The 25,682-nt window shown below is 48.0% G+C and overlaps 2 protein-coding genes across 6 annotated transcripts in view; one reads left to right on the top strand and one right to left on the bottom strand.

Annotated features, from left to right (window-relative positions):
• Positions 1–5,977, top strand: part of MTUS1 (microtubule associated scaffold protein 1) — a 131,498-nt gene extending 125,521 nt beyond the window's left edge. For 2 of the 4 annotated variants that reach the window (XM_036011689.1, XM_028526646.2), the window contains 4 exons: positions 113–208; positions 2,563–2,679; positions 2,834–2,931; positions 3,497–5,977. In XM_036011689.1, the coding sequence (XP_035867582.1) occupies positions 113–208; positions 2,563–2,679; positions 2,834–2,931; positions 3,497–3,710 (525 nt within the window). In that variant the 3' untranslated portion in view covers positions 3,711–5,977. The remainder of the gene's footprint in view (positions 1–112; positions 209–2,562; positions 2,680–2,833; positions 2,932–3,496) is intronic. The other 2 variants (XM_028526649.2, XM_028526651.2) reach the window with 1 other exon arrangement.
• Positions 5,630–25,682, bottom strand: part of PDGFRL (platelet derived growth factor receptor like) — a 36,705-nt gene continuing 16,652 nt past the window's right edge. The window contains exons 3-6 of one of the 2 annotated variants that reach the window (XM_028526822.2): positions 13,589–13,740; positions 9,181–9,474; positions 8,327–8,466; positions 5,630–6,936 (exon numbers count right to left, since the gene is read on the bottom strand). In XM_028526822.2, coding sequence (XP_028382623.2) covers positions 6,748–6,936; positions 8,327–8,466; positions 9,181–9,474; positions 13,589–13,740 — 775 coding nt within the window. In that variant the 3' untranslated portion in view covers positions 5,630–6,747. Of the gene's footprint in view, positions 6,960–8,326; positions 8,467–9,180; positions 9,475–13,588; positions 13,741–25,682 lie in introns of both variants that reach the window. The other variant, XM_036011690.1, reaches the window with a different exon arrangement.

Raw genomic sequence — 25,682 nt, 5'->3', positions numbered from 1 at the left:
TGTGAGGTGTGAGGTGTGTACGGTTTTGGCATGTTTCTATGTGGACATTTTCTTATGTTTCTGGTGTCTGCTTGTTGACTTATGTTCCACATTTCACTTTTGTGTGTTTTAGAAACAAATCAGTGATCTGAAGAGTGAGAATGAGGCTTTGAATGAAAAGCTGAAGTCGGAAGAACAGAAAAGAATCTCAAGAGAGAAAGCGAATTCAGTAAGTTGTGTCTGACCCTCCATCCCTGCTGAGCTCTTCTCCGTGGCTACTTTGAGAAGCGGACTGGTGTGCAGCAGCTAGGGAAACGGCCTGCATTCGGAATCCTTTTCATTCTTGCGGTGGTGTGCTCCTTAAACTGTGTTGAACGGCTTCTTTGTCTGGTGGTGTCTTTTTTTAAATCCTAAAAACTGACATGCAGATGAAACCCAATATACATTGCAAGTGGTCTAATCTAATAGCTATAGGAAGACAAGAAAATTATTGAAGTCTTCACTTTTTTTTGCTCTATTGAGATACCTTCTTGAATGTCTAATTGAGTGGTCTTCAGTAGATGGGCAAAGCTGCGGGTTGGTCGCCAGGATCTAACCCCAAAACGTTTCTGTCACTCCGAAGAACCCTGCACTCGTGCAGCCACGGCCCCCAGACTACTGTCGTGTCTATGGGTTCGCCTCTCTTGGACAATTCCTACAAGTGGAATCATACACGGGCGGCCTCTTGTGTCTGGCTTCTTCCATTTAGCAGCGTTCACGCGCATTGTAGCATGTGTAGGTGCTTCCTGCCTCTCTTTTGGCTGAACAGCATTTCATTGTGTGGATCGTTCCTCACTTTTGAAAAGTACAGATTTCTCTTGGAAGCTCAACGTTCTCTTCTAACTCGCATCCTTCTTCCCCTGCCCCACCCCTTTGAGGAAAAAAAACCTTCCTGCTTATGTGTTGAGTACTTACCATGCCACACCTCGGTGCCCTGAGCCAGTGGAAGCGAGGCTTTTTTGCTGCTTAACATCTGTTGCCGGCTCACGAAGCACCTGCGTGGGGTCTCCCAGTGAGCTCTTCCACTGATGGTCACCGGGAGACCCCCGAGACATCTCCGTACCATTAGATGAAGTCATACTCAATGGCACTTCAAAGCTGTTTATTCTGGAAGATTCTTGGAAAAAAGTGGCTTCAAAAAACAAATCTAGACTTAACCTGCAGGAGGTAAACCTTCCTAATGGTTTGGGTTATAGATTTTCAAGCGCTTCCCAGGAAGGCAGAGGCTTTTGAAAAACTGAGGACACAGCCTGAGGGAAGCCGGAATGTCCCTGCTGCCCCGCTCTGGCTGGGCCTGCGAGGGTGTGGGGAAGAGGACACCTCGGAGTGTGGGACAGTGGCCAGGGGTGGGGGCCAGGGGCAGAGCAGTGTGGGAAGGAGTTAACCATGCTGCCAGTGCTGTGGTTTTAAAAATTGAAAAAATCAGGGATGCTGTTTCTTTTTTAAGAAAACAAGATAGGATTTGCTATCCTGAGGGTTTAAAAAAGCCACATGTAAAAGGATAACAGCATATGAAAGGCAGGAAATGTTCGGGAGAACCCTGAAGTTCAGGTCGCCGCCCCAGCACTCTCTGGCTCCAGTGTGTTCCCTGAGCCGGGCCTTCGAGCTGTGGCACTTGTCTCTCCTTCTGTGAGGTGAGGGGTGTGATGGAATCGTCCCCAAGGGCCCACTCTCCGGTTCTCCCTAAGGAGCATTGGCCCAAGAGGGTAGTTTTGAAGATCTAAGCTGCTGATTCTTGTCTAAGAAATTCTCTCCTCGAACATCTGATCAGTAGATCTTCTGCTGTCTGTTTGCATCATCCACTCTGGACAGTTCACTTGAATTTCCCCAATAAAGCAAGGAGTAGGGGAATCCACCCTGGGGTCGTGCTGCCCTTACGTAGTGTTTACCTTTGATAGACTTTTAGTGGTGCTTGTGCTTTATGCCATGCAGGTGTTGGGATGTCACACAATGAAAGGTTAGGGCGTTACAGCTACCCTAGGAGGGTGGCCCGGCCAACACAGTCCCATCATAATACAAATTCCAAAGGCGCAGGACATTGTTGTCATTTCGGTTGTTTTCCAGACCCCCCTACATACGTCCTGTCTTTTCGTTCCTGAGCAGCTGCTGACTTTGGTGAGAGAGAACCATTGTTCCCTTTCTCCCTCCAAACACAGTAACGGGCTTGGAATGGCCTGATTTCTGGTCAGAGTTCTGTTTTGTACTGTTGAGCGGTAGTTTTTCTCTTATATCCAATAAGATATTCTGTGCTACCATTTTTCCACATGTTAACTGATGTTTCCATCAGTTACTTATAAATGAATGAAATGCTTGCTCTCAAATATGAAATGTTTTATTTCATTCTTATCACCAGTGACTTAGAGATTCAAGTTATGCTAACCCTTCTTTTTCCTCTTTTCTTTGAAACTGCTGTCAGAAGGGAGACGTTTCTCGCCACCTTGTCTGATGTCTAAGTCTAATCACAGATTGTTCACATGAGGAACAGGAACTGTGTGGTTGTATTTAGTGATCAGTCAGAGCTACGTTCTGCTGTGTCTCTTCCAGAAGAACCCTCAGATCATGTACCTGGAGCAGGAGCTAGAGAGCCTGAAAGCTGTGCTGGAGATCAAGAACGAGAAGCTGCATCAGCAGGACGCGAAGCTGATGAAGATGGAGAAACTGGTGGGTTTCCTTCATGGCCTCCCCGGAGAGAACTGTGTCTGTGAGGCAGGCCCTGGGCTCTGAGCTACGGCTGTGGGCTGGTTTGAACTGCTCCTGCAGGCTTCATTACGTATTTTTAGTGTGTAATCATTTGCATTCTTATTTTTACACCAAGGTGGACAACAACACGGCACTGGTTGACAAACTGAAGCGATTTCAGCAGGAGAATGAGGAATTAAAAGCTCGGATAGACAAGCACATTGCAATTTCAAGGTAAATAGAAAAGGTCCTGTTTTTCTGATCTCCTCCCTTTCTCATGCATTTAGTGTCACCCAGGTGCCCCTTGGAAGTGGGATTGGAGAGGGTGGTGAAACAGGTGCCAATTTCTGGCTGGAAAATGTGATGGTAGCGCTTCATGCTTTTACCACAGGGGCCTGGACTAAAGCCTGAGACCCAAGCAGGCCAGCCCTTCCCCCAGGCCCCCTGGCTTATTGTTGCTGAGAATACTTTCAGAGAAGGGGCATCACAGGACCCAATAGAGAATAGCCCCGAACATAGGACAGTCACGAGACATGCAGATTACCTGTGGGAGCCTCCCTGAGCCCCCTGTAGATCACCCCAAAGTGCAGCTCTCTCTCGGGCTGCAGCTGTCCCATGTCATGGGTTTCTCAGCGAGCCAAGTGCCCGTGCCCAGTAGCTCTGCAGGACCGCCTCTTAATTTTCCAAATGGGTCATTTTTCTGGACTCTCAAATTAAAATGGTAAGGAAAATTTGTTGCAAGTACATTTGTTTTAGAAACTAGGATCTACGTGGTTTCTGGCTCTTTTTTGTCTCCAAGGCAACTCACCACGGAGCAGGCCACCCTGCAGGAGTGGCTGGAGAAGGAGTCGAAAGTCAACAAGCGACTATCCATGGAGAACGAGGAGCTGCTGTGGAAGCTGCACAACGGGGACCTGTGCAGCTCCGACAGGTCCCCCACGTCCCCCGCCGTCCCCTTCCAGTCCCCAAGGAATTCGGGCTCCTTCCCCAGCCCCAGCGTTTCGCCCAGATGACGCTGCCAGAAGCGGGGAGACTGTCTGAGAGCATTGCCACAGGTGTGCAGCGCTGACCCTGACCGTGGTCGTGGGATCAAGAGCCACGTGAACTGACGCGTCATTACCGCACCAGAACTGGAAAGCCTCGACCCCCGGCATCCGATTCCTGTGAGACTGGAGCCGTGGGGGGGTGGGAGGGGCGGGCGGGACACGCGACTCTCTGGCCAGGAGAGTCATCCCCCAGTGATTTCGGAAACCAATCTGCACGGACACACGCACAACGCACTTAAAGAACATTGCCTTCTTCATGTACGCGTAAGGGGAAAAACTCTCAGGGGCCTCTTCAGCTAAAGATTTATAACCTTTATAACGTCCTTCGTCACAGGCACCGTCTTGTGATTTTTATCTGGGGGGATGTGTGAATAAAAGTGGGTGTGGCGGAGTGTCCCGTGTCTGACGCTGCCTCCTTCGTTGTGTACCGCAAGTTCTGGATACGTACTAATCAGATAAGTCAGCGTAAGCATTTCTGCAAAAAGCCATAGAAAAAAGAGCAATAGTCGCTTGAATGATGACTCTGTACCACCCACTCCACTCTGCCCTTTGACACCGGGGGCAGAGGGAAGGGCCGGAAGAGCTTTGACTTGTCCTGTGTCAGGGCAGTCGGGGTGTCCTTCCGAAGTATCCTGGCATTCGTTCAGTGTTCAGCCATGTCAGTTAACACGAACTGGGTTATTTTTTCTGTAGATTTCTAACTTTCCCATGTGATCCTAAACATTTTACTATGATCCATGTTCTCAGGCTACGAGCAAATGCAAACTCCTAATTTTTCTAAGATTCTATGTAGCGAGAAGGGGCGGCAGCAGTGATTGCTTCTGCCTCACGTCCACCTTGACCTGCGCCGTCCTCTGATGTAGCAACTGTCGTCTTCTCCCAGTATCCTCACTTCCTCCCCCCACCCTGCCTCCCCCAGCCAGAGCCACGAAAGCTAACCTTCTACCTCGTCCCCATTTCTCTCTGGGACAAGGATAATGGAAAATGCTTTTCCAGAGCCAGCTCATCCTCACGGTGCTGAAACCACTCTCCAAAGAAACCACAGCCCAGGTCTGACGGTGCACGGTTTGGGAAACCCTAGCGGGAATAAAGACCAAGTCATTGGCTAGCAGAACTCAAGACAGGTAGATTCAGCACTTCTTGATGAACAGGAGTACCTTGGTTGAATCAATGATGCAGCATTTAGTAGAAGATAATGCTAAGGTTCCGTGTGCCCTCTGAGGGATCCTTCTGTCGCTGGGAAGGTGAATGGCCAGCTGATAAGTAGAAAACGTGGCTTCTATCGTAGAACTGTCCTCCTGACTGCATTTCCATTTTCCAAACTTCACCCATTCCCTCCCAAAATTCTAATCCTTTGAGGGAGGCGGGAGGACGAACTGTGGCATTTCCCCCTCTCCTGCATGTGTCAGCAGCGTGGCATCAGAACTCGCTGATCCACATTGCTGACGTTCGACGGCTGTGCACATGACCGCTAGAGTAAGAACACACTCAGGATACCAGAGGTGGACATTCGAGTCATCATTCACCTGTACACTACGTAGCAGAGTAATATTCATGATGCATGTTTTATTTTATTCTTAGTTGATTGTGTCTGAAGTCTGAACTTCAGTAGTTTATTATGTATGCACCCTTCCATGTTCACCCTGATACATGAGAACTAGGTTCACTGCCACCTTCCGAAATCTCTCTTCGCCCTTTCCAGTTGCTCTCAATGTCATTAGCCAAAGTTGGATTTGCCATCCATTCCCTCGCTCAGTAAATCTTGTGCTGTTCTCTGCTCTCCTCCATACCATTTAGGTGTCCAGGGAAGTCAACCTTACACAACTAGTACAAAATGCCTTCAACGAGTGGGAGACAACTGGAGAGAAGACAGGAAACAAAACAGAGAACTTTAAGGGTTTTTTTTTCAAACCAAATGTTTCACATAGGATGCAAAATGTTGGCACGTCACGAAATAGACGGATGTGTAAAAAACTGTAATTATGCTCAGTTTGTAATGATGCAAAGTGTATTTTTACCTTGATTAAATAAATAATGCTGGAATATTTAATATAAGCAATGTGACCTGTGGTATACTTCACTCTGCAATGTGTTATCCGGTTCTAGCCCTTCTCACAGTGCAGGAGTTGACATTGTATTTCCTGAGCTATTTCCCAGGAATTTCCAGTGCATCCAACAAAGTTGGCCATGGCTGAAATTTGGCTTGCAGAACTAAACTGAGCTAAGCTTTTTTTTTTTTAAGCTATATGTTTTATAGAAATAACTTTTGACTGGCTTTAATAATTTCTGCTCTTTAAGGTAAGAAAATGGGAACAAATATGGTCTGAGTGTTTTTGAAGAAGCTAAAAAACACATCTAAATGAAGTTGAATTTTCCTTGTTCTGTACACCTATTTTATAGTGAAAATTAAACTTTTAAAACCACATGCTGTATATCTTACTCAATGTACTAATCTAAAACTAGTACTTCTGAGTACAGCAGTTTTCTTTAAATAAAGAGCAAGTTTCTATCATTTTTTGGAGACCTTCATATCACAGTTCATAGAGTTGAACTATATATTACTACATTTTTAGATTCTCATGGATTGTGGTTAGATCAAGTGCAATATTAGGTATTAACCCAAACATTACCAACAAATCCTTCTGCCAACCTAAAAAAATGAGCACTTAGCCCAGTTTTTAATTTTTTTTTACAAAAACTTGCTCATTTAATAGAAATGATTATATGAAGTTGTTTACATATATGCTTTCTTAGTGTAAAAACTAGAAACGCATATACGTAGGTAAGCAATCAAAAGACATGCTTTCTGTCAGAGGAGTTAACACTTCTATTATTAGACCGGATGACCTCCTGCGAGCTGGGATGTCTGGGTCTTACTCACGAGCAGGGGCTGGGTTTTGGCACTTGACATCAGCCTCTGGCAAAGCACTGGTCGAAGGAACGCCCGAGCCGGTTGCATACACAAATGGGCTCTCCATCAGTTCATTGTCCTTCATTTTCCCAGTCAGGAGAATTCAACAGTGGTCGCTACTGTGGTCTGTCCCCGGAGGTTCTGGGCAGTGCAAATATAATAGCCTGCGTCGATGGTCTCCAAGTCTTCCACTGCCATGACGCTCTGGGAGATTCTCGTGGTGTGTCCAAGTCCTCTGTGGATCAGCCTCCAAGTGTCTTGGATCGTCACGGGCCTTTCGTCCTGTTTAACGACACCCACAGGGACTGAGGCAAGAAGGACGTGCTGCTATACACAGCTCCCTTCCACGCGTCACGCTCACACACTGAGCCAAGAGGACTCGGTGTGAGGCTCACGGGGGCTTTCCACACTGTGTGGTCATTTTCGGCTGCGTGCTTCTCAAAGTGGAGTCTGGGGTTTCATTACGCTGTTTGACTTGCTGCCCTTTAGTAAGTTCTTACTTAATGTAAGATTGATTCTTTGGAACTCCAAGGGTATAGACCTGGTGTTAGTCATAAAAACATGCATAAAATTTTCCACCCTTCTCTTTACATGGCCCACTTTCACCCTCTCACTCAGTGGTTTTTATTCACAGAATGTATAGTCAACAAGAGCCCAAAGCACTCTCTATGTAAATGAGTAAAAAGTGAATAAAATGAGAAGTATGATGAGTCAAATGTGCCCAGGGCTCCAGTAGGAGAACAGTCGTACCAAGGATGATGGATCATACAATGCCCTGGATAATGTGACTCCCTATTTCTAGAAAGTCATGGTCACTTTTGAGATGCTTCATACAAATTTGGTGATAAGAATGTAGCATTTTCTGGATTAGCTTAAAAATTATAGTATTATTAAAATAATCCCCCCTTCTGCTCATAAAGTAGCAATTATCAGTGTAAAAAATCTCTACTGAAAATCATTAATGTCTTCTAATTGTGACAGCTATTTAAAAACCAGTACCTAGTACCAGAATGCTGGAAAACACTGTTCTCCAGGCAGGGCTCCTTCCCACCAATCACAGGCCCTAAGCAGAAGTGCACTGACTACTGAGTGCATCTCCAGAGGCCAAATCTCTTCTGGCAACAAAAGGATTGTTCCATGTTGGTAGCAAAGCTGTTTATATTTGCAGAACACTCACAGAGGCTAAATAATAAGCTGCAGTTGCTTTTATGGGAAGTCTATTTTAAAATGGTCTCTGGCCTCAGAGCGCCTTTTGGACAGGGTCTGTGTTTCTGTGCCCACTCCGTGGATGTCTGCTGAGAGCTCCTCGCCACAGGCACAGCCTGTGAGCAAGACACGCAGAAGGACATCAGAAGGAGGTCCCCTGCTGTCCCTTTCAAGCCCCTGTCCCTTCTTGTTTAAGGACTATGAAGAAAAATCACATAGGAAGAGGGTACACTGAGTGAATTGCCTAATGGAAACCAGCCACCCTTTTTCCTATCTGTTCAATTAAAAAGCCATTGGTAAATATACTGAACTATCTTAGAAGAAAACAAGCAAACCCTAGCGCCTACCATAGTCCCACACACGTTGTGTGCTTAGTAAGTTAAGGTCTTCCCCCTGGGAGGTGGGCAAGGGGGACACAGACCCGAACGAAAACAACTGGTGGAGGAGTCTGGGGTGAGGTGCTTACCTTCTGCCCTGGGTAGATCCACCTGAATTCCACCTCGACGTCGGGCTCCCCGAGGACGGTGCAGAGGACGCTGATGTCATCCCCGCTTTGGACCTTGTTTGAGGACGCCAAAATGGTGGTGGATGGAGGGCCACTGGGAACTGGAATTAAGCAGGAGACAGGGGAAGGGAGATGAAATCCATGAGTGCGACCCCAGAGACAAAGCTAGAAACACATTCTGTTCTTTGGACGGAGGTGTAGCATTTCTGCCTTTCCCAGTCAGCCTCCTCCAACCCACCGCTCTTGCGTCCTTGGGAGCCTCCTCTCTTTCCCTCACTTGCTGGTCCCGAGTGGGGTCATGACCCGGAACTTCCCACGTGCAGCCATTTCCCCTGTAATTAGGGGAGGAAGCGGAAAGGTCTGCCAGGGGTTCCTGGGAAGGGAACTAAAGCACTGAGAGGAGGTTCTTGGGGAGGAAGCCAGTAGAGTGTAGAGAGGGCAACCTCAGGGGTAGAGGTAAACAGAAGGGGTGCGCCCTGAGAAGGCAGATTTGGGATAAAACTAACAGCATGTTCTCATCTGAGAGAGTATCCTAAGAAGAGGCTGGGGATTTTGGAGAACTGCTGATCAGTCCTACAGAGTCAGTACCAGAGTGAATGATGGATGAATTTGGAGATAAGGATGTCAAGGGGTGTTGGGTCAGAGTCACAGACAAGGGCGTAGAACATTCTAGAAATGGTGGTGCAGAAAAAGGAGCCATTAGGCATGGCATTCTGTGCCTCCTGATTTCCATCTGTACTTGGCAACATCCGTACCTGCCACTTACCAGCTGGAAGCAACTAAAATCTAGGCACTGGTAGGAAACCTGCGCTTACCTTCTGCATAAAGGAGTTGATACTTGACGGAGATTTGAGACTTGCCCCCAGCCTCAGCCTTGCAGTAGACGACTCCCTGGTGGTCAGAACGAGGCTGCAGATACACAAAGCCTCGCTTCATGTCGTAGACGATGTCGGTTCCGTTGGCGGGGATTTCCTTGGCCGGGAACTCCCTGTGGAGAGTGACCTTGGCGGACAGCACAGTCACTCGACAAGGAACCACAGCCTGTCTGTCCGGATACAGGTAGACAATGTCAAAGTAACTGGGAGAAGGCACAAAGAGTTCTCCTTTCTCTGCAAAGGAAAAGATACAGGTTTATTTACTCTGGAGAAATGCGCTAAGGAGCACTTGATGGATTTGTCTGCAGGGCACAGAGATGAGAGGGGACTGGCAATATACTCAGCATATTGAGTCCTTACGAATAGAAAAAAGCTATTTTAAAAATAATTTTCCTCTTTTAGAAGAAGAATGTTACTTCCCATCCCCTTTAAAATAGGTCTCAGTTCAAGTCCAAATCAGGCCCGTGGATTACCACCCCCCCCCCCCCCCGCTTGAGGAAGCAGGGAAGAGACTGCCTGCCTTAGGTTACGAGCAGTTTTAAACCATCTGCTGCCCTTTCTCTGGAGAAAGTAACCCCACAACCTGTGCTCAGTAACTGCCATCTGGGGGTGCGTCCCAGCACAGCAGAGCTCCTCGGAGAGGTCTGGCCCAGGGGACCTCGTTTCTGCCAAGGTCAGTGGGAAGGGGATCGAGGAGAGACAGGTGAGGAACCTGCTCCTTGCTGGTGCTGGGCTCAGCTTGGCTGCCCCTGGGCTGCGGACCTCCAGCCTATTTCCTCTGAAATCCCTCTGTGTGCTCTGTAAATGCTGGAAAACGGTCTTTTTATCTTCCAGAAACGAGGGCTGGCTCACCCATCCTTTCCTTAGTACAAAGGACTCAGAATTGGTTTTTTGTTATTTGTTTGTTTTGGTTGGTTTTTGGCATGGTGCATTAAATCTTTTGTTTTCTGTACTATGAGAGAATATTATAGTAATTAAGAAAAATCTTTTAACTTAATTATACCCTAACATTTGTTCAATTGTTTCCCATGTTTTTCCTGTAGCATTCCTGAAACAACTGATTACTCTTGGCTTTCTCCTTTCCTGTGCCTCTTTGTGCAACAGTCATGGGATGTTTTAGGTTGCGGACAGAAGTTCTGGACATGTTATCAAATGTCTTCATGAGCCAAGTGTGCTTTGGCCGTGGGTGCAGGTTAACCAACACGGAGGCGTTTCCCCCGGCTCTGACTGAGGCCCAGAAAGAGCACCACACGGCCTAGTGAGGCCCTGTCCTCTGTGAGGCTTTGTATCGGGCTGGGTGGTTCATGCCACTTCATGAATAAATGACTTTCAGACTCAGACACGTGGGACCTTTGTCACTGTCGCACCTAATAGTCCTGCGTTCGCAAAGAGTAAGTGCATACGGCCTGGGATGCCTCCTCTCCCATTTCTAAAGAGGAGAATTCAGAGTAGACCGTATTAGACGTATGCTTTTGGCAAAAGCATTTAAGTAATTTTATGATCATAATGTTTAGAAGCAACTTTTGTTTCAAGGTTTCGTAGAGGAAACTGAACCAATGAGCAACGCCAGTAGGATAACAATCAGAATTTCCGAACACAAAAATGTGGTCTTACTTCTTTGCGTGCTTTGAAAGAAGAGACCACACCAGTTGCTTTAACAAACTGTGTGCTTTAACAAACTGTGTGTGTGTGGGGGGGGGGCAATTCATGTATAATCAGCACGTTCCAACATCAGTACATTCCATCTACCGAAAAAGTATGTTAAAGTTCATTTAAAAAGTTATAGATGACATACGCGCCCTGCAAATATGTTTGTATCTCCTTGAGTAGCTCATAAACATTACTTTGAGAAAACTAAATACATGAAAATTTAGATTTCCAAAAACAAAAATAGAGATAATAGGCTATAAGCTGAAATCCAAATGATAACCAACTTCATAAAAGTGCTCATTAATGTGGTTCTACCACATGAGACAGCTGGAGCCCAGGCCCTGCGCTGTGAGGGGGGCCGATGGCCAGTGGTATTCTCCTTCTTGATCTGGTGGGAGTGAGGCATGACTTGAGGACAATTATTAAGCTGTATAGTTTTCATTTGTGTTTTCTCTTTGTTATACTTCAATAAAAAATTAGACAGGGAAAGGAACACCTTTGAGTGCCTCCTGGATATGAATAAATATGATGTGTGGCAGTTGCGCAAATTAGGACAAAAATCACACAAATTAACAACAGTCACAAAGCAGCTTCCCGGTGTTGGCAGCCAAACCCCAGGAAACATACACACGTAACGAATGCCAGACGCGTCCCTGTGTGGGCGGTGGGGAAGCATATGTTCTGAGGAAGCCAGAGCCAGCCGCAGAAAGCTCAGCTCTCCGAACAGCCCATCCAGGCTTTGCAAACCCACCCAGGCCGGAAGGGACCAACTGCTGAACCCCACATGGAAAATCCAACTGGACACTGAGCTTTGTGTTGAGGAATGAGAAAGTGATACAACACATTAGGTCACATCCCTTGTTGATCCAGGTTTCTTGAGCGTTGAAATAAATACTGATTGAGGGGGAGTGTGTTCCTCTGATTCACAAAGAGGCGTCCACAAATCGAGGAGGAACCCCTGCCTCTCACAACCAGAGAGAGCCCATAACTCTGATCGGACATTCTGATTAACGGAGGTCTTCCATTAGTCTAAACTCTCAAGTCGAAAACCAGTGTTTTGGGAAGACACAAGAGTGCTAACTGCGGCAGAAATTCTTCATTCTGTAATCTGAAACATGGTCTCAGTCCTCATCTAAAATCACAGGCTCTTGTGGGTCTGGATTAGTTGCCTTGGTCCCCGTCACTTCCCAGTGTGGTGTGACAGCAAGGCCCGCAGGCCCTCTGTGTAGCATGTTCCTGTACCAGGATCGGGGGTGGGGGGGGATTGCCTATGAACAACGGTTACTCGTCCTCCCAACAACTCCAGTCAGTGCCTGTCTGTCTGCCCACCAAGGAATCACCTTGTTTTGAAATGGGTTAGGGCAGTAAGAACACTGAATCCTGGGTCAGGAAAACAGGGTCTGACTCTTTATCCTGCCACCGTAAGTCACGAAGCATCCAATGGGCCCCCTTGCCCTCTGGGTCTCAGCGTCAGCACCATTATTTCTAAAACAGAGATAACAAGGCAGTTTCTCCTCAGTTTCCAGGGGAGGGGCGTGCACGTTGTGGAAATGAAATGAGATCCGTGGGCCTCCAGGACTGTAGAGTGTCCTGCCCAGGCATCTGCTCGCCAGAGAGGAACAATCGGGACAGGAAGGGATTACATCTGAGATTTGGTTAATGGCAAGGGCAGAAGATCACTTGAGTCATCAGCCTAAATCACTAAGGTCTGACAGGTAGGTGGATTCAGGAAGTAGGCAAAGCTCCTCAAAGCCCTGCCCCGACACTAGGAAGGCATTCTGACTTCATCCGAAATGCTTTAGACCGCAGCAGCACCAGGGGGTGGCATTTGTAAGATTCCTGAAAGCTGACCCCTGAGCCTTGTTGGAGAACGTCATCCCCCAGACCTGAGTTAGAGAGCTGCAGAGGAAGGAGGCTGGCCAGCTCCTCTGCAAGGCCTGCTTCTCTGAGTGCAACTCGACCGACCGGCAAAAACATGCCAAATGCAGCAGGGTCGGATAAGAGTTCCCTCCGACCTGCCCCCTTTCAGAAACCGCACTGAGGCTCAGGGATGGGGAATCCTGCCCCCGAAAGTTCAGCTGTCAGTACTCATAAGAACAAACACAGGGAGACTTCCGTCAGGTATCTTGTGACTACCGAGGTTCCAGAGAGGGGATCCTTGTTGGTTCTGGGGGCATAGGCTGGAAAGCCCACCCACAGCAGTGCTGTCCAGGAGAGCTTCCTATGGCAGTGGAGACGCTCTGTGGATGGTTCCACCAGGACAGCCACTACCCACAGGGGGCAATGGAGCCCTTGAAACACACTATATGCCACTGAGAAACTGAGTTTTAAATTTTGTTTAATTTTAATTAGTTTCCATTTAAATTTAATGGCTATCATATTGGACAAATGTAGGTACCAACTCTGGAGTCAGATTGTTCTGGGTTCAAATCCTGATACAGTCATCACTTGCAGTATGACCTTAAAGACCTATTTCATCTCTCTAAAGCTCAACTTTTCCATTGGGAAAAATATACAAATGATAGTCATACCCTGAAGGGTTGTTGAGAGACTAATTGATGGAACGCACTGAGCCCAGAGCCTGGCAAAGAGCAGGTGCTCTGAGGGTCATTATTTGATAGTCCACACACAGTGGGAACCTTTACCATAGGCAAGGGCAGAAGTGGGAAGAGTCCCACTCATGCAGCCAACCTGTTACCTGTAAAAAAGATGTAGGTGGAGCCAGTCTTGGTCTCGTCCTTGCTGCAGACATAGCCGGTGCAGAGCTGCCCCCAGCAGCTGAACTCGCCCGTGTCGGCCGCGGTGGAGTTGAGCAGGGTCAGCTGGCTGTAGCGCTCGTTCTGCCTCACGCTGTCAACAGACGCAAAGCTGGGTCACGCACCTGGGTGGGGCAGGGCGGGGCAGGGGGGGTGCTCACGGCCATCACTCCCTGCCCCCCTGTTCTCCATTATGAATGCCCCAGGGGGTATTACCCTGGAGGAATACCCCGCTCTCAGAGGCCACAGACTAATAAAAGTGTGTTTGGGGAGTAGGTGTGTGTGGAGGAGAGGCTGAGAGAGAAACTTTGCCTAAAAGGAGATTAAAAAATGGCAATTAGGTTTTCTAAAGAGAGGAAATTCTCTTCGACCTCAAAACTGGGGCTTCCTTGAGTAGATCACCGGCACATCGTGTGTGACGCAGCCACAGACCCTCGCCCCAAAAGCCTCGGGCAGGTGTTCTGCTTTCCGCTGTTGTTTTCAATGAGCTCATGGCAACAGCAGTAGAGGTCAATGAAATAATCCAGCATTATGCAGGGCGCAAAGTCTCTTCCACTGATAAGGATAAGGCTCCAAATACACGCTTGGAATCTTCAAGATGCGACATCATTGTATTCAAAACAAAAATTTTGCATAATTCTCTCAAGATTATAGGCTACGTGAAATAAGGCGGTCGGAAAAGAACAAAGATCCTGTGATTCTACTCCCTGTGGAACGTACAACAGAAAGGAGAATAAGAACTGACAAAATAAGCCAAACTGAACGCATGGACGCAGACGACTGGGTGGTGGTGGTTAGAGGAAATGGGGTGGGGGAGGCAGCGTGAGGCAAGGGGGTCTGCTGTGGGTAGCAGAAGAGAAGGAGACTCGGAGGGGTGGGCACACATGGGGTGCACGGGCATCAAATTGTGATCTTGTTCACCTGCACGTTGTGTAATGGCATTCCTATTACTCCAATACACTTAATAATATAAAGTAAAAGCAAAAGTAAAGAGTTATGCTTACAAAATGAAAATAAAAACGTTCCTTTAGACCGCCAGTCAAGATGGAGGAGTAGGTAAACGCTGTGCCCGCCTCGGCCTACGACCACATCAAAATTACAACTAAACTACGGAAGCACCGTCGTTGAGGACCGCCTGAAGGCTAGCTGAGCAGAAGTCCTGTGACTAAGGACATAAAGGAGGAGCCATGACGATACCTCTTCTGGGTATTGTATCCAAAGAACTCCAAAACACTGATCTGAACTGCTACATGCCTCCCTGTGCTCACGGCAGCATTATCCACAATAGCCGAGATGTGGAAGCAAACCGAGTGTCCGTTGACAAATAAACGGGTAAAGAAGAAGTGGTGCATATACACAATGGACTATTACTTGGCTATAAAAAAGAATGAGATTTGATTCCATTTGTGACACCATGGATGGACCTAGAGGGTATTGCATAAGTGAAGTAAATAAGACAGAGAAAGACAAACACCACAGGATTTCACTTATATGCAGAATCTAAAAAACCAAATAAACAAAAACAAACAAAACAGAAATAAACTGATGGATACAGAGAACAAATTGCCGGTTGCCGGATGGGAGGGGGGTTGGAGGGTGGGTGCCAAAGGTGAAGGGATCAAGGAGTGATCGCCAGTTACAGAAAGGGTCACAGGGATGTGATGAACAGCCCAGGACATGTAATCTGTAACGCTGAGTAACTATGTACGGTGTCAGATGGGACGTATCAGGGGGCCACTTCGTAAGTAATACAAACATTTAATCACTCTGGTGTACACCTAAAACTAATATAATATTGTATGTCAAGCATCATGGAAAGCGTTAAAAACAATTTCAAAAGAAAAGGGACATTAGGTAAAAAGAGAAAAATCTGAGCGAACTAGGAGCTTTACCCAATGATATTGTACGGAAACTGGCTCATCGGGAGGGCCATAGGCGCCCCTCCAGTGCAGGACATCAGCAGTGGGGAGCTGGGCATAGGGCGTGCAGGAGTTCTCTGGGCTGTCTCTGCAAGAGAATTCTGTGGGTCGGAATTGTTCTAAAGTAAAAAGTGTATTATGAAAAAGTAAGTGAAACAACGCCACCACTTTCCTTTGGGAAAACCATCCATTAGTTGCTGAGATGCCAAGTTCCAGTGCGAGGTTCACCCTGGGTAAAAGTATTCAGAGCCTTCTTCGGGCACTCATGTTTCTCTTTTGACTCACCCTGTTATTTCTGCTTCTATTTTCTCGAGCTTTGCCTCTCGTATTTTTATCTTGTCGCCTGTGACTACATTTGCAAACCCCTTCGGCTCCATTTTGAAATGAGGAGAGACATAAATAAATATTTCTTGCTATGAGACGCTGGCATTCGCTGATTGTCATTGTAATGAATTGTGTCAGGGATCCAGCCAGATGTCTCATTCGGGGACAGATGCTCCTCTGAGGCTCAGCGTGTGCAGATGCCAGAATGAATGGTTTTCATCGGAGGATGCATCTCAAACGTCCCAAAGTTCCACCCCTCAGAGACCCGCACACTTATCGGATGTGGTCAAGGTTCCCCCGTCCTGCGGGCAGCAACATCAGCATAGTCACCACGTTAAATCTAGCACGCAGCAACATGTCTCGTCGGTCGGCCTGAAACACAGCCTGTTCTGGTTTGCTGCTGAACGGCTGCTCTGCCCGCCAGCTCTGCCAAGAGGCGCCTCTGTGCTCCGACTCAGTTGGCTGCCTCCTTTCAACGGAGGGGAAACCTCTCCTCCTTCAGGAACCTTCTAATTGGAATCAACTGTCAGGAGTGAACCTCCCTGCTTTCTCCCGGGGATGCAATTGGCTTCCTGTTCTCTACCCCGCAGGCGCCCCTGGCTGCCTGTTATTACGACGGATGGTGAAAACTCTGAGGGCAGGGATTGTGCCCTATTTGTTTTATGTTCTCCAAGCCACGGACCTGGGCAGAGTGCACAGTGAGATTCCCCAGAAATGAGTGGACTGAAATGGAATGGAACCAAGGGTTGGGACCTTGGAGAGCAGATATCCTGCTCCCAGTGCTGCTGAGGAGAAAACTGAGCCTCAACAGAGAGACTGCCCTGGGACCCAGCTGCTGAATATTGAGTCAGTTGCTTAAGTCAATTAAGTATGCACTGGATACTCATTAGATAAGAAAATGCATATAAAGCACTCCTAGACGTGCCTACTTCATTGTATTATCCTAATTATATCTCCATTACACATTACTGCTGATTAGTAGTGGCTAGTATGAATACAACTTCAATAATGACAACACGCACACAACATTGGAAATACTTAGCACCACAAATAAAAACCGGTGGACCTCAAGGATATGACAATCCAGGCAGGAATTAAAACTAACATACATGAAAAAATCAGAGAATAGCTAAAGGGGTGCTTGCAACAAGAACAACAGGAACCCTGCACAGGGGTTTACCACTGTGGGCTGAAGAGGCTGAGGGCAGCTTTGAGGAGGAGGGGAGACAAGCTGGACTTTTCATGGTGGTGGTGGAAGGGGATGGACAGACAGCAAGGGGGGGCTGAGAAGCAGTGAGCTCACTTGCTCAGGAAACTCCAGCCCCGTGAGGGCTGGGAGGGGCCTGGTCTGCTCTCTTCTGGCCATAGCCCCACACATGGTGGGTAGAAGACAATAACGATTTGGAGATTCGGTCCATTAATTATGGAGAAGACAGAGGGAGGGGTTAGGAGTCACAGGCAGATGGGTGAGAACAGCAAGAAGGGTGCAGGTCTTACTCAGCAGGCAGCTGGAACCACCTCGGCTTTGGAATGGGGAGTGATCGGCCCACCTAAGCTGGAACACCAGTGAAGAGAACAGGGGTCGGGGAGGCTGAGAGGCTGTTACTGGGATGCTGGGCAAGGGCTGGGGCCGGGCTGGCTGTTGGCAGTGGCACGGGGGAAAGTGATGACAGATGTCATGTGAGAGGTGGAAGAGAGGGAGATATCCATAATGACCATGTGGTTTGTATTTCTGTTGAAAAGAACGGGGTTTTAACTGCCTGAAATGGAACCATTGAGAAGAGAAAGGAGAGTGGGGTAGGCAAAATAATAGATGCACTCCTGGAGATGTTGGATTTGTGATCAAACGTGGGCCGTGTAAGTGGGGATGTCCTGTGGGCAGTTGGAAACCCAAGCCTGGCACAGAGGAGATGAAAACAGCACCAGATTTTTGTGTGGGATGTCATTTATGTCGAGGTAAGAGTGGAGGCTGAAGGGAGGGAGGAAATCAACAAGATAAAACAACAAACATGAGAAGACTGAGGACAAAACCTGGAGCCACACTAGGGGCCAGAAGAAAAAGAAGAGGCAGAGAGAGGGAAGAGAAGAAAAATCAGGAAAGTAAAGGAACTGGGAAAAGGAATTATCAAGGACAAATACTTGAGAAGCTGATGCTCAAAAGGTCAGATGCCTTTATGAGAGATTGGTGACCACATACACACACTTACATGCACTTCAGTTGGTGGAATGAAAGTCTTTGGCAACCACCAAAAGAACACGTTCAGCTATGAGGATGGAGCTAGATTTCAGCAGATAAAATATGCAACAGTGGAGAGAAAAAGGAAATGGAGGTCTTTCCAGATAGGCCATAACGTCTTGGCCACATCCCCTGCAGAGTTCAGTACCAGGGTACAAAATCAGCAAGTAATCCACGCATTTATTTGGCACTTCCTCTGAGCCCAGTATTGGCTAGCACTGTAGTGATGAAAAGCACATGAGGCCATTCCACCAGGAAGGGCATTGGGCACATAAGAATTTAGCACTCGAGAACAGCCCCACCACCCCATGAGATCTGCATGCTGTATCTTTAGCAGGATTGGGGGTGGGAGGAAGGAAATACACTGGAAAACATTTCTGGATTTTTCCACCCCCTCTCATAGGCAAACACTATAAAACAGGAAACAAATTATTTAGCAGGATTACATTCTAAATGCCTGGATTTGAACGTCTATTTCTACTAATGGCCTCACACAGTCCAGGCGGCAGGCTACCCAAGGGGCTGGACTATGCCCCAAGGTTGCCGAGGGAAGAGTCTACAGCGTGAAATGGAGACACGAATTCACAGAGCCCTGCAGAGTGCTGCACAGAGATGCTTCACCCAGCGAGACCTTCCCTTCTCTTATAACCACTTAACAAATCCCCAGGGATGGAAGAAGTGGAGGGTGTGAAGTTTTAGTGGAGCAAAAATTCGTGCTGCAACAAGGCACCCCCCAAAAAAGTGTAATTAAGAAAAGCAGAGTTTACATTAATTGGATGTAGCTCTGAATATCCTGGCCCATCAGCTCACCTAAGGCCTTTTTCTTCTCAGCTAGCACTTGAGACCTGGCCCACAGTGAGCTCAGCGATGGGTAAATCCAGGTTTCAAAGAGAGTTTGTTCAAAATTCAGGACTGTGTGCATGTATGCATGTGTGCATGTGTGCGTGTGTGGCTCTTCCTATGGGCTCTCGTGGCCTCTACAGAGTCCATCCCCGTCGGTGGAGACTTGCAGCTTCCTGCGTGCAGCCCAGCACGCTCTGTCCCGACCAGCGCCTATCTCATGGGATGGCACAGAGGTGGTGGCTGACAGCTCCCAAAGTGAGGGCCACTACACACCTCACACCTGGGGCAGTGACTAGGTGACAAGGGTGGGGTCCAAACTCCTGTCCTACAAGTCAAGGGCAGGAGGTGAGCCCTGGGTGACGAGATAATTAGTCATTGGTTCCATAAATACTTTAAGTGCAAATTAAGCGGGAGGTTCTGGAACAGAGAGAGGGACCCCGTGACGTCTAAAGAGCTCCCTGCTCTCAAGTTCCCCTATCCAAGTGCCATGGGAATTCCAAAGAGGGTACATCTCCCTCTTCAACTTGCAGCAGCCACAGCAAAACTGGGCAATGCCCACAGAATGCTGGGCATTACACTAAGCTCTTCAGATAAGCTCAAGACTTAGAACTGTGCATGGCACAGAGGAAGCACTCAATGTAGTTTAGATATTGTTATCACAAGGTTTCTCTTTAGTTCTTGAAATGACATGAGGATGGAGGTACTTTTCCCCCTTTTGATGAGGAGGCACTGAAACTTGGAGAAGTGCCTTGTCCCAGGTCACCTGGCTGGGAGCGTCACATAGACCCTGGTTATAAATGTAAATGAGAAGGGCATGGGTTTCCTTCCTATGAAGTGAAATAGACTGAAGGAATTTTTAAAAATATTTTATTTACTTGTTTTTAGAGAGAAGAAAATGAGGGGAGAAAGAGAGGGAGAGAAACATTGATGTACAAGAGAAACACAGATTGGTTGCCTCTCACATGCCCCCAACCAGGGACCTGGCCCACAACCCAGGCACGTGCCCTGACTGGGAATCAAACCGGCAACTTTTTGGTTTCCAGGCCGGTGCTCAATCCACTGAGCCACACCAGCCGGGGCTGGACTGAAGGAATTTTGACTGAGAGATGGTGCCCCTAACCAGCCTGCAAGTCCTGTTAAATACGGTCACACACACCAAACGTTAACATGGAAGATCTGAATGTACTAGCTCAGTATTCTCCATGATACCTCCTTTTCTACTGAAGTGGATAATAAACGCAAATAAGTAAGTAAAGGACAATAAACCACCCAGTAAGGAATGGAAGGAAACAGGGTAAGAAAACAACCAGTTATTCAGCACTTACTATAAAACCGAGCGTACTCACGTATGCATTCCTTTTTCCCAGTCCCACAAGATAATGATGATGAATGAAACTGCTGATAATAACTAGAACTTAAGTAGTGTTGCATATGAGTTAAGCCCCGTTTTAAGCCCGTTACATATTTTGACTGGTTTCCTTCTCACAACTGCTCTGTGAGGCAGGTACTGTCATTATCCCCATATCCCAGGTGAGCAGACTGAGGTCAGGGAACTTCCCCCCAGTTTTGGAGCCACAGGAGAAGTTGAAGGTCTTTGCAAATAACTCCCTAGGGTCACTCAACTACATCATCCCAGACCTTCTGCCTTGGAGACGGATGCCGTTATTGGCATAAAACAGAGATAAGGAGTAAGGTAAAAAGATGTCATCAAATATGCTCCCTATTCAACATTCATTTCGCATTTATAAATCATTTAGCTTGTACAACATGCGGGCAACTATGCCAGCATCAAGGGAGATAAAGATGCATGTGTATCTGCTCGTCGGCGTTGCAAGCGTTTGTACAGGGTCTGTGTTTACGCTAAGCCTCCTTTTAAGAACATGTCAAAAACAAAAGCTCCATAATAGCTCCATGATATGCTGGGAACGGAGCCATGTCAACAGACACAGCCCTGGGAGACAGACAGCTGGGTAAGACATATCAAAGCCCCACAGTGTATGATTTTTAAAAAAGGAGATGAAAAGAAATATGTATGAGAAACAAATATGCAAACTGAGGAACTTCAAAGCGAATACAGTTTCAATGTCAGAAATGAAGCTGAACTACCTCCTTCTCTCTCTGTGTTTGAGGACCATCCAAGGCCATGCTCAAAGCCCTGACAAGAGAACTGTAACTCTTCTGTGCCAACAGCCAGTTATGTTCACGTGTGTGAAATGTGACACAGGTCTTTTCCCCTACAGTGACTTACACCAGGTTCTCTGTGCTATTTAAAAAGTCATAATGGGCACTTTTATCTCTCTCTCATAGGGGGTAGCCCTTCAGACCCGCCAACAGCCCTTTCCTTTCTCCAGCCCCTGTCCTTGATACTGACCACAGACTGACCACGCTGCCGGACGTGTCCCCTGCTATCCTCACTCCACTTCGTCCCCCCTGCTGACGTCAGCCTTTCTGGTCGCCTCTCCAGCCAGCGCATCTGGCTTCTTCCTAAAGGAAAAGTGACTCTTCTTCCTTCAGAGGTTTCTCAGAGTCTCAGAAACTGAGACATGGGTATCTCTTTGACAACACAGGTCAAGCCAGGACTGATAAGCCAGAGATTAACCAGGCACAAAGTCTTGTTAGGCTTCCTAGAATAAAGGCCTGCAGACGAGCATGCCTGCGGCCCAGCATTTCGCTTGCAGGAATAAATCATCGCTGTCTAGCTGCTCACTGCAGCAAGGGCTATGAGAGTTTCAAAAGAGGGGTGGGCAGGGAGGGAGGGTGATGTAAGACTCCAACAATAAAAATTCAGTTAAACGTAAGGTGGTATTACAGTTACAACATAGAATAGTATTCATGATACATTAGGGGAAAATAATCATTAAGGAGTTGGTACATTTCGATGCAATTTTTTACATCTAAAAACAAAACCGGAAGATTCTACGCTGCAACGTTGACAGTGTGCCTTGGTATATTCCGTGACCTCTGCCTTCTGTTTACTTACCTCTCGTTTCTAATGTTCTAAATTAAATGAGCACGTATTACTTTGTAGGAAGAAAATAAAAACGGTATGCGCAGAACAAGTTACGCCACCTACAAACTGCAGAACAGATGCTCTTTGAACATGTGATGGTGAGTGGCTCATTGGCACTTAAAAAATCTGAAGGTGAGTTTTATGTGGTGTTGCCTTTTTAGAATGTGGGTTGCAAAGGCAGGACAAGCAGGCATTCCTTTGGAGACCTAAAAAAGCCATTATTTTATTATTTTACATTATATTATTTTGCTCTGATGAAAAAAAAAGAGGCCAGCTGAAGCATAAAAAATAATCCAAAGTGCAGCGTGACGTTGTTCTCACACCCGCTCTGGTCCCGGGGCACCCGCGGTTGCCAGGCGACGCCCCCTCCCGGGAGCCTCCTGCGGCAGCCTCCCTAGGTTTCCCCATCTCTTTTACTGCAGTCACAGCTGCACCTTCCGCCCGGGCGGAATATTAACAGCAACACTGACGCTCCGTTTCTCTTCCAATCCTTACACTCTATCGGCAAAGGACCGACAAGTCGATCCTTCTAGAAAAAAACATCTCCCCCATCTCCTTGGAGTGCTCTGCAAAAGCGTCCCATAGACGTTTCCAAACACCGTCTTGTTATTGCCTCCCGCTTCACAAGTGAGTGGCTCCTGGGCGCACAGAATGGAGGGCGCCCATCTTCACCCAGAATGCGAGGCGCCCTGCTCCCCAGCTCCTCCACCCATCGTGGGCCCTTCCCGTCGCCCAACCAGAGTCCTCGCCTGACCCCAGCCGCACCACTGGCTCATTCCCACCCCGGCCCTGCCACCATCTCTTTCCCTCTAAAAGGCTCTCTTCTTTCTCTCTCTGGCCTATATATACCTGGTTGCTCCTCAGAGGTCTGTCTGTAGGGAGAGCTTTCCCGCTCCCCGGCATTTGTAAAACAGCCTGCACTCAGGGGCACGATTTCTGTGATTCGAATCCTGTCTCCACTCCTTACTGGCTCTGTGACCGCTATTAACAAATGGATCTTCCTGTGCTAGTTTCCTCACCTGAGGCATGGAGATAGTAACAGCCCCTACCTTCAAGGGTTGTGATGAGAATTAAATTAGTTAATAACAGTACAAGGTCCTAGAAGTGGCCCAGAACGAGCACTTAGGTGTCACTGCGGCTGTCCCAGGACACACAGATCGAAGCTTCTCCCACTTCTCCTGCACTTCACGTCTTTACCACAAATCTTGGAGATCCATCCCTCTCTCTCTCTCTCTCTCTGCTGCTGCTTTGTGCGGGGTGACCTTTTCAGCTCCCCATCATATTCTCTAGTAAAATGACCCCCTCCCGAGAAGGAGCCATGTGTTAACAGGCCTGTGTTACCCACCCTTCCTGCACGGCCCAATGCCAAGCAGACAGCAGTTACTGGCGACTGAGAGCAGAACCCAGCAGAGTTCAGCGAGCCAAGCTGACTTGTATAACTTGTCCAAAGGCTCTTGCTCCTTGGCCCGCACCTCATCTAAGTGAGTGAAGTACGAGTAGCAATAATCGTTTTGGAGCTAGAAGGTGCTGTAGAGGCCGTCTGGTTGGACCCCCCCGCATGTCACAGGGACCCAGTGACTCACCCAGGGTCGCACCGCCAGTTCCCGGGTGATGGTAAGACACAGCTTAGGGGATGCAGAGAAACTCACAGAAATAAGTAAATCATTGTTGTGAACGTAATTTTTACGAGGTCACCTTTCCAAATTGGCAGCCCTACGATTCTGCTGTATGAGGGTTATTTATGCTAACAACTAATTTCTGGCGATTCTCATCTTGCTGCGTGGAATAAACCCATGAGCACTTCTCTGCGGGACACACGAAATCCAGCCCTATCTTCAGCCTCCTCCCCCGAGGCCCCACCCCCGCAGCTCTGGGTAGCTGCAGCCCACAGCCACACCCCGGGGAGAATAGGACTGGGGAGACGGGTGACAGAAGACAATGGAGCAAGCCGCCACCACCCTTGTTGGGGAACAAGCGGTGTGTTACTAATGGGCTGGCACACAGCCAGTGAGGGCGCTATGGCCAAGTTTTAACACGGAATGCAACAGCCCTGGGCTGGGCCCGCTTGCACCTGGCACCCTGAACTCACCGAACCTCCCGTCTTGCCAACACTCTCAAGGTGCCCACACATACTGATATTACTTGGATGGTAAATCTTCTGAACAAACACCAGAAATGCAAAGGAATAGACTGCTTTCTTGAGACTAGAGGGGTGTTGTTATTCCACTTATTGATGCATTCATTGGTTGGTTCAAGCCCTGAGCAGGGATTGAACCCACAACCTTGGCGTAGGGGGACAACCCCCAGACCACTCTCCTCCCCATGCTGGACCACAGGCTTGGAATGGCTTGGAACCCGCCCTCTGCTTCCTTGGCCCACCTGCTGTTCTTGTCGTCTGCGGTGGGCGGGGGGAGTGAGCTGTTGCCAACTTTGGCCGAGTGACACGGCCGAGTGAAAACCCAGCTGCCCTCCCTGCTCTCCGGACACTGTGCATTGTTCTCAGAGGCGCGGGCTGCAGGCTGTCCGGGAGGCCTCCTGCGTGCCAGCCACGCCTCGGAACTCAGGGCTCCACTGAAAAATGCTACCAACCCTCTCAGTCACCACTGCGACATCCTGAAAGGCAGTGCCTGCACCCCAAATTCCTAGGTGCGGAGTGGGGTTTCTGTACCGCCACGTCAGCCCAGCTTGCTTTTACGTCTGTGATGTTGGCACAACCTCGCTTAGATCTCCAGCGTCTCCTGCTCTCACTGCACAGTGATTTATAGTTAAGGCGTCGTCTGGGCCACTTACTAAGTTTCTTCTTATTGCATTACCTGGCTCGGCGTTGTGCCGAGAGCTTCCCGCTGTGGAGTCTGGAAGTGGGTTATAATACTGAAGGAACAAAATGCTTCCAGAGAAGATGGGAATGGATTGTGCTGATCACCCAGCAGAGGTTGATCAGACAATCCAGAAATTTCTTATATTAATGTTTTTTATATTAATAAGATAAGAACGCAATTTTTAAAAAATTCTTGCAAAGAAACTTAGGCCCAAGAACATGTCTGTAGACCCCAGCTTGCGGGGGACGGGGCTGGGGCACATGGAGAGAGGTCGGGCGCACCTGAGACCAGGAGGGGCGCGTCTTTCTCCTGCAGGCGGAGGGAGGGAGTAACCCTCACACTGTGGGCATATCCCTCTGTGCCGTCCGTGCGTGTCTGCTGAGGAAGGCTTCAAGTCAGTGACTCCTAACTGCCCTTAGATTCACTCTCACTCCCTCGTCGTGGTAGACAGGGCCCCCGGGGTCTGACTCCTGCTTACCGCCAGTGTCCTCTCTCTACCTGGTCACCTCCTCCTTCCCCCCCAAACTGAAGCCACCCCGTCTCCCTCACGCACCCTCAGTGACCCAGGTGCTGTACTTTTTCTCAGCTCTGGGCAGGTTCTCATGCTGCTCCTTCTTCTGGAATTTTCTTATATTCTTTTCCCATCTCCTTCCTTATCTGGTTAATGCTCATCCTTTAGATATTAGCTTGAGTTTTCCCTTCCCTGACTCCGACCTCCTGCGAACAAGGCACTCACATAGCTATGTGTCAATATGGCTCAGTGAACAGTCTGTCTGCCCACGAGACTAAAAGCTCGATTGGCTGTTGACATTGGGTCTGTCTTGCTCACTATTGTATCGCCAGCGTCTACCTAGCACAGGACCATGCACATCATAGATGCTAAAC

The sequence above is a fragment of the Phyllostomus discolor genome, chromosome 11, assembly GCF_004126475.2.
Source record: "Phyllostomus discolor isolate MPI-MPIP mPhyDis1 chromosome 11, mPhyDis1.pri.v3, whole genome shotgun sequence".
In the NCBI taxonomy this organism is placed as follows: domain Eukaryota; kingdom Metazoa; phylum Chordata; class Mammalia; order Chiroptera; family Phyllostomidae; genus Phyllostomus; species Phyllostomus discolor.
This window is presented reverse-complemented; position numbering and strand designations above follow the sequence as displayed.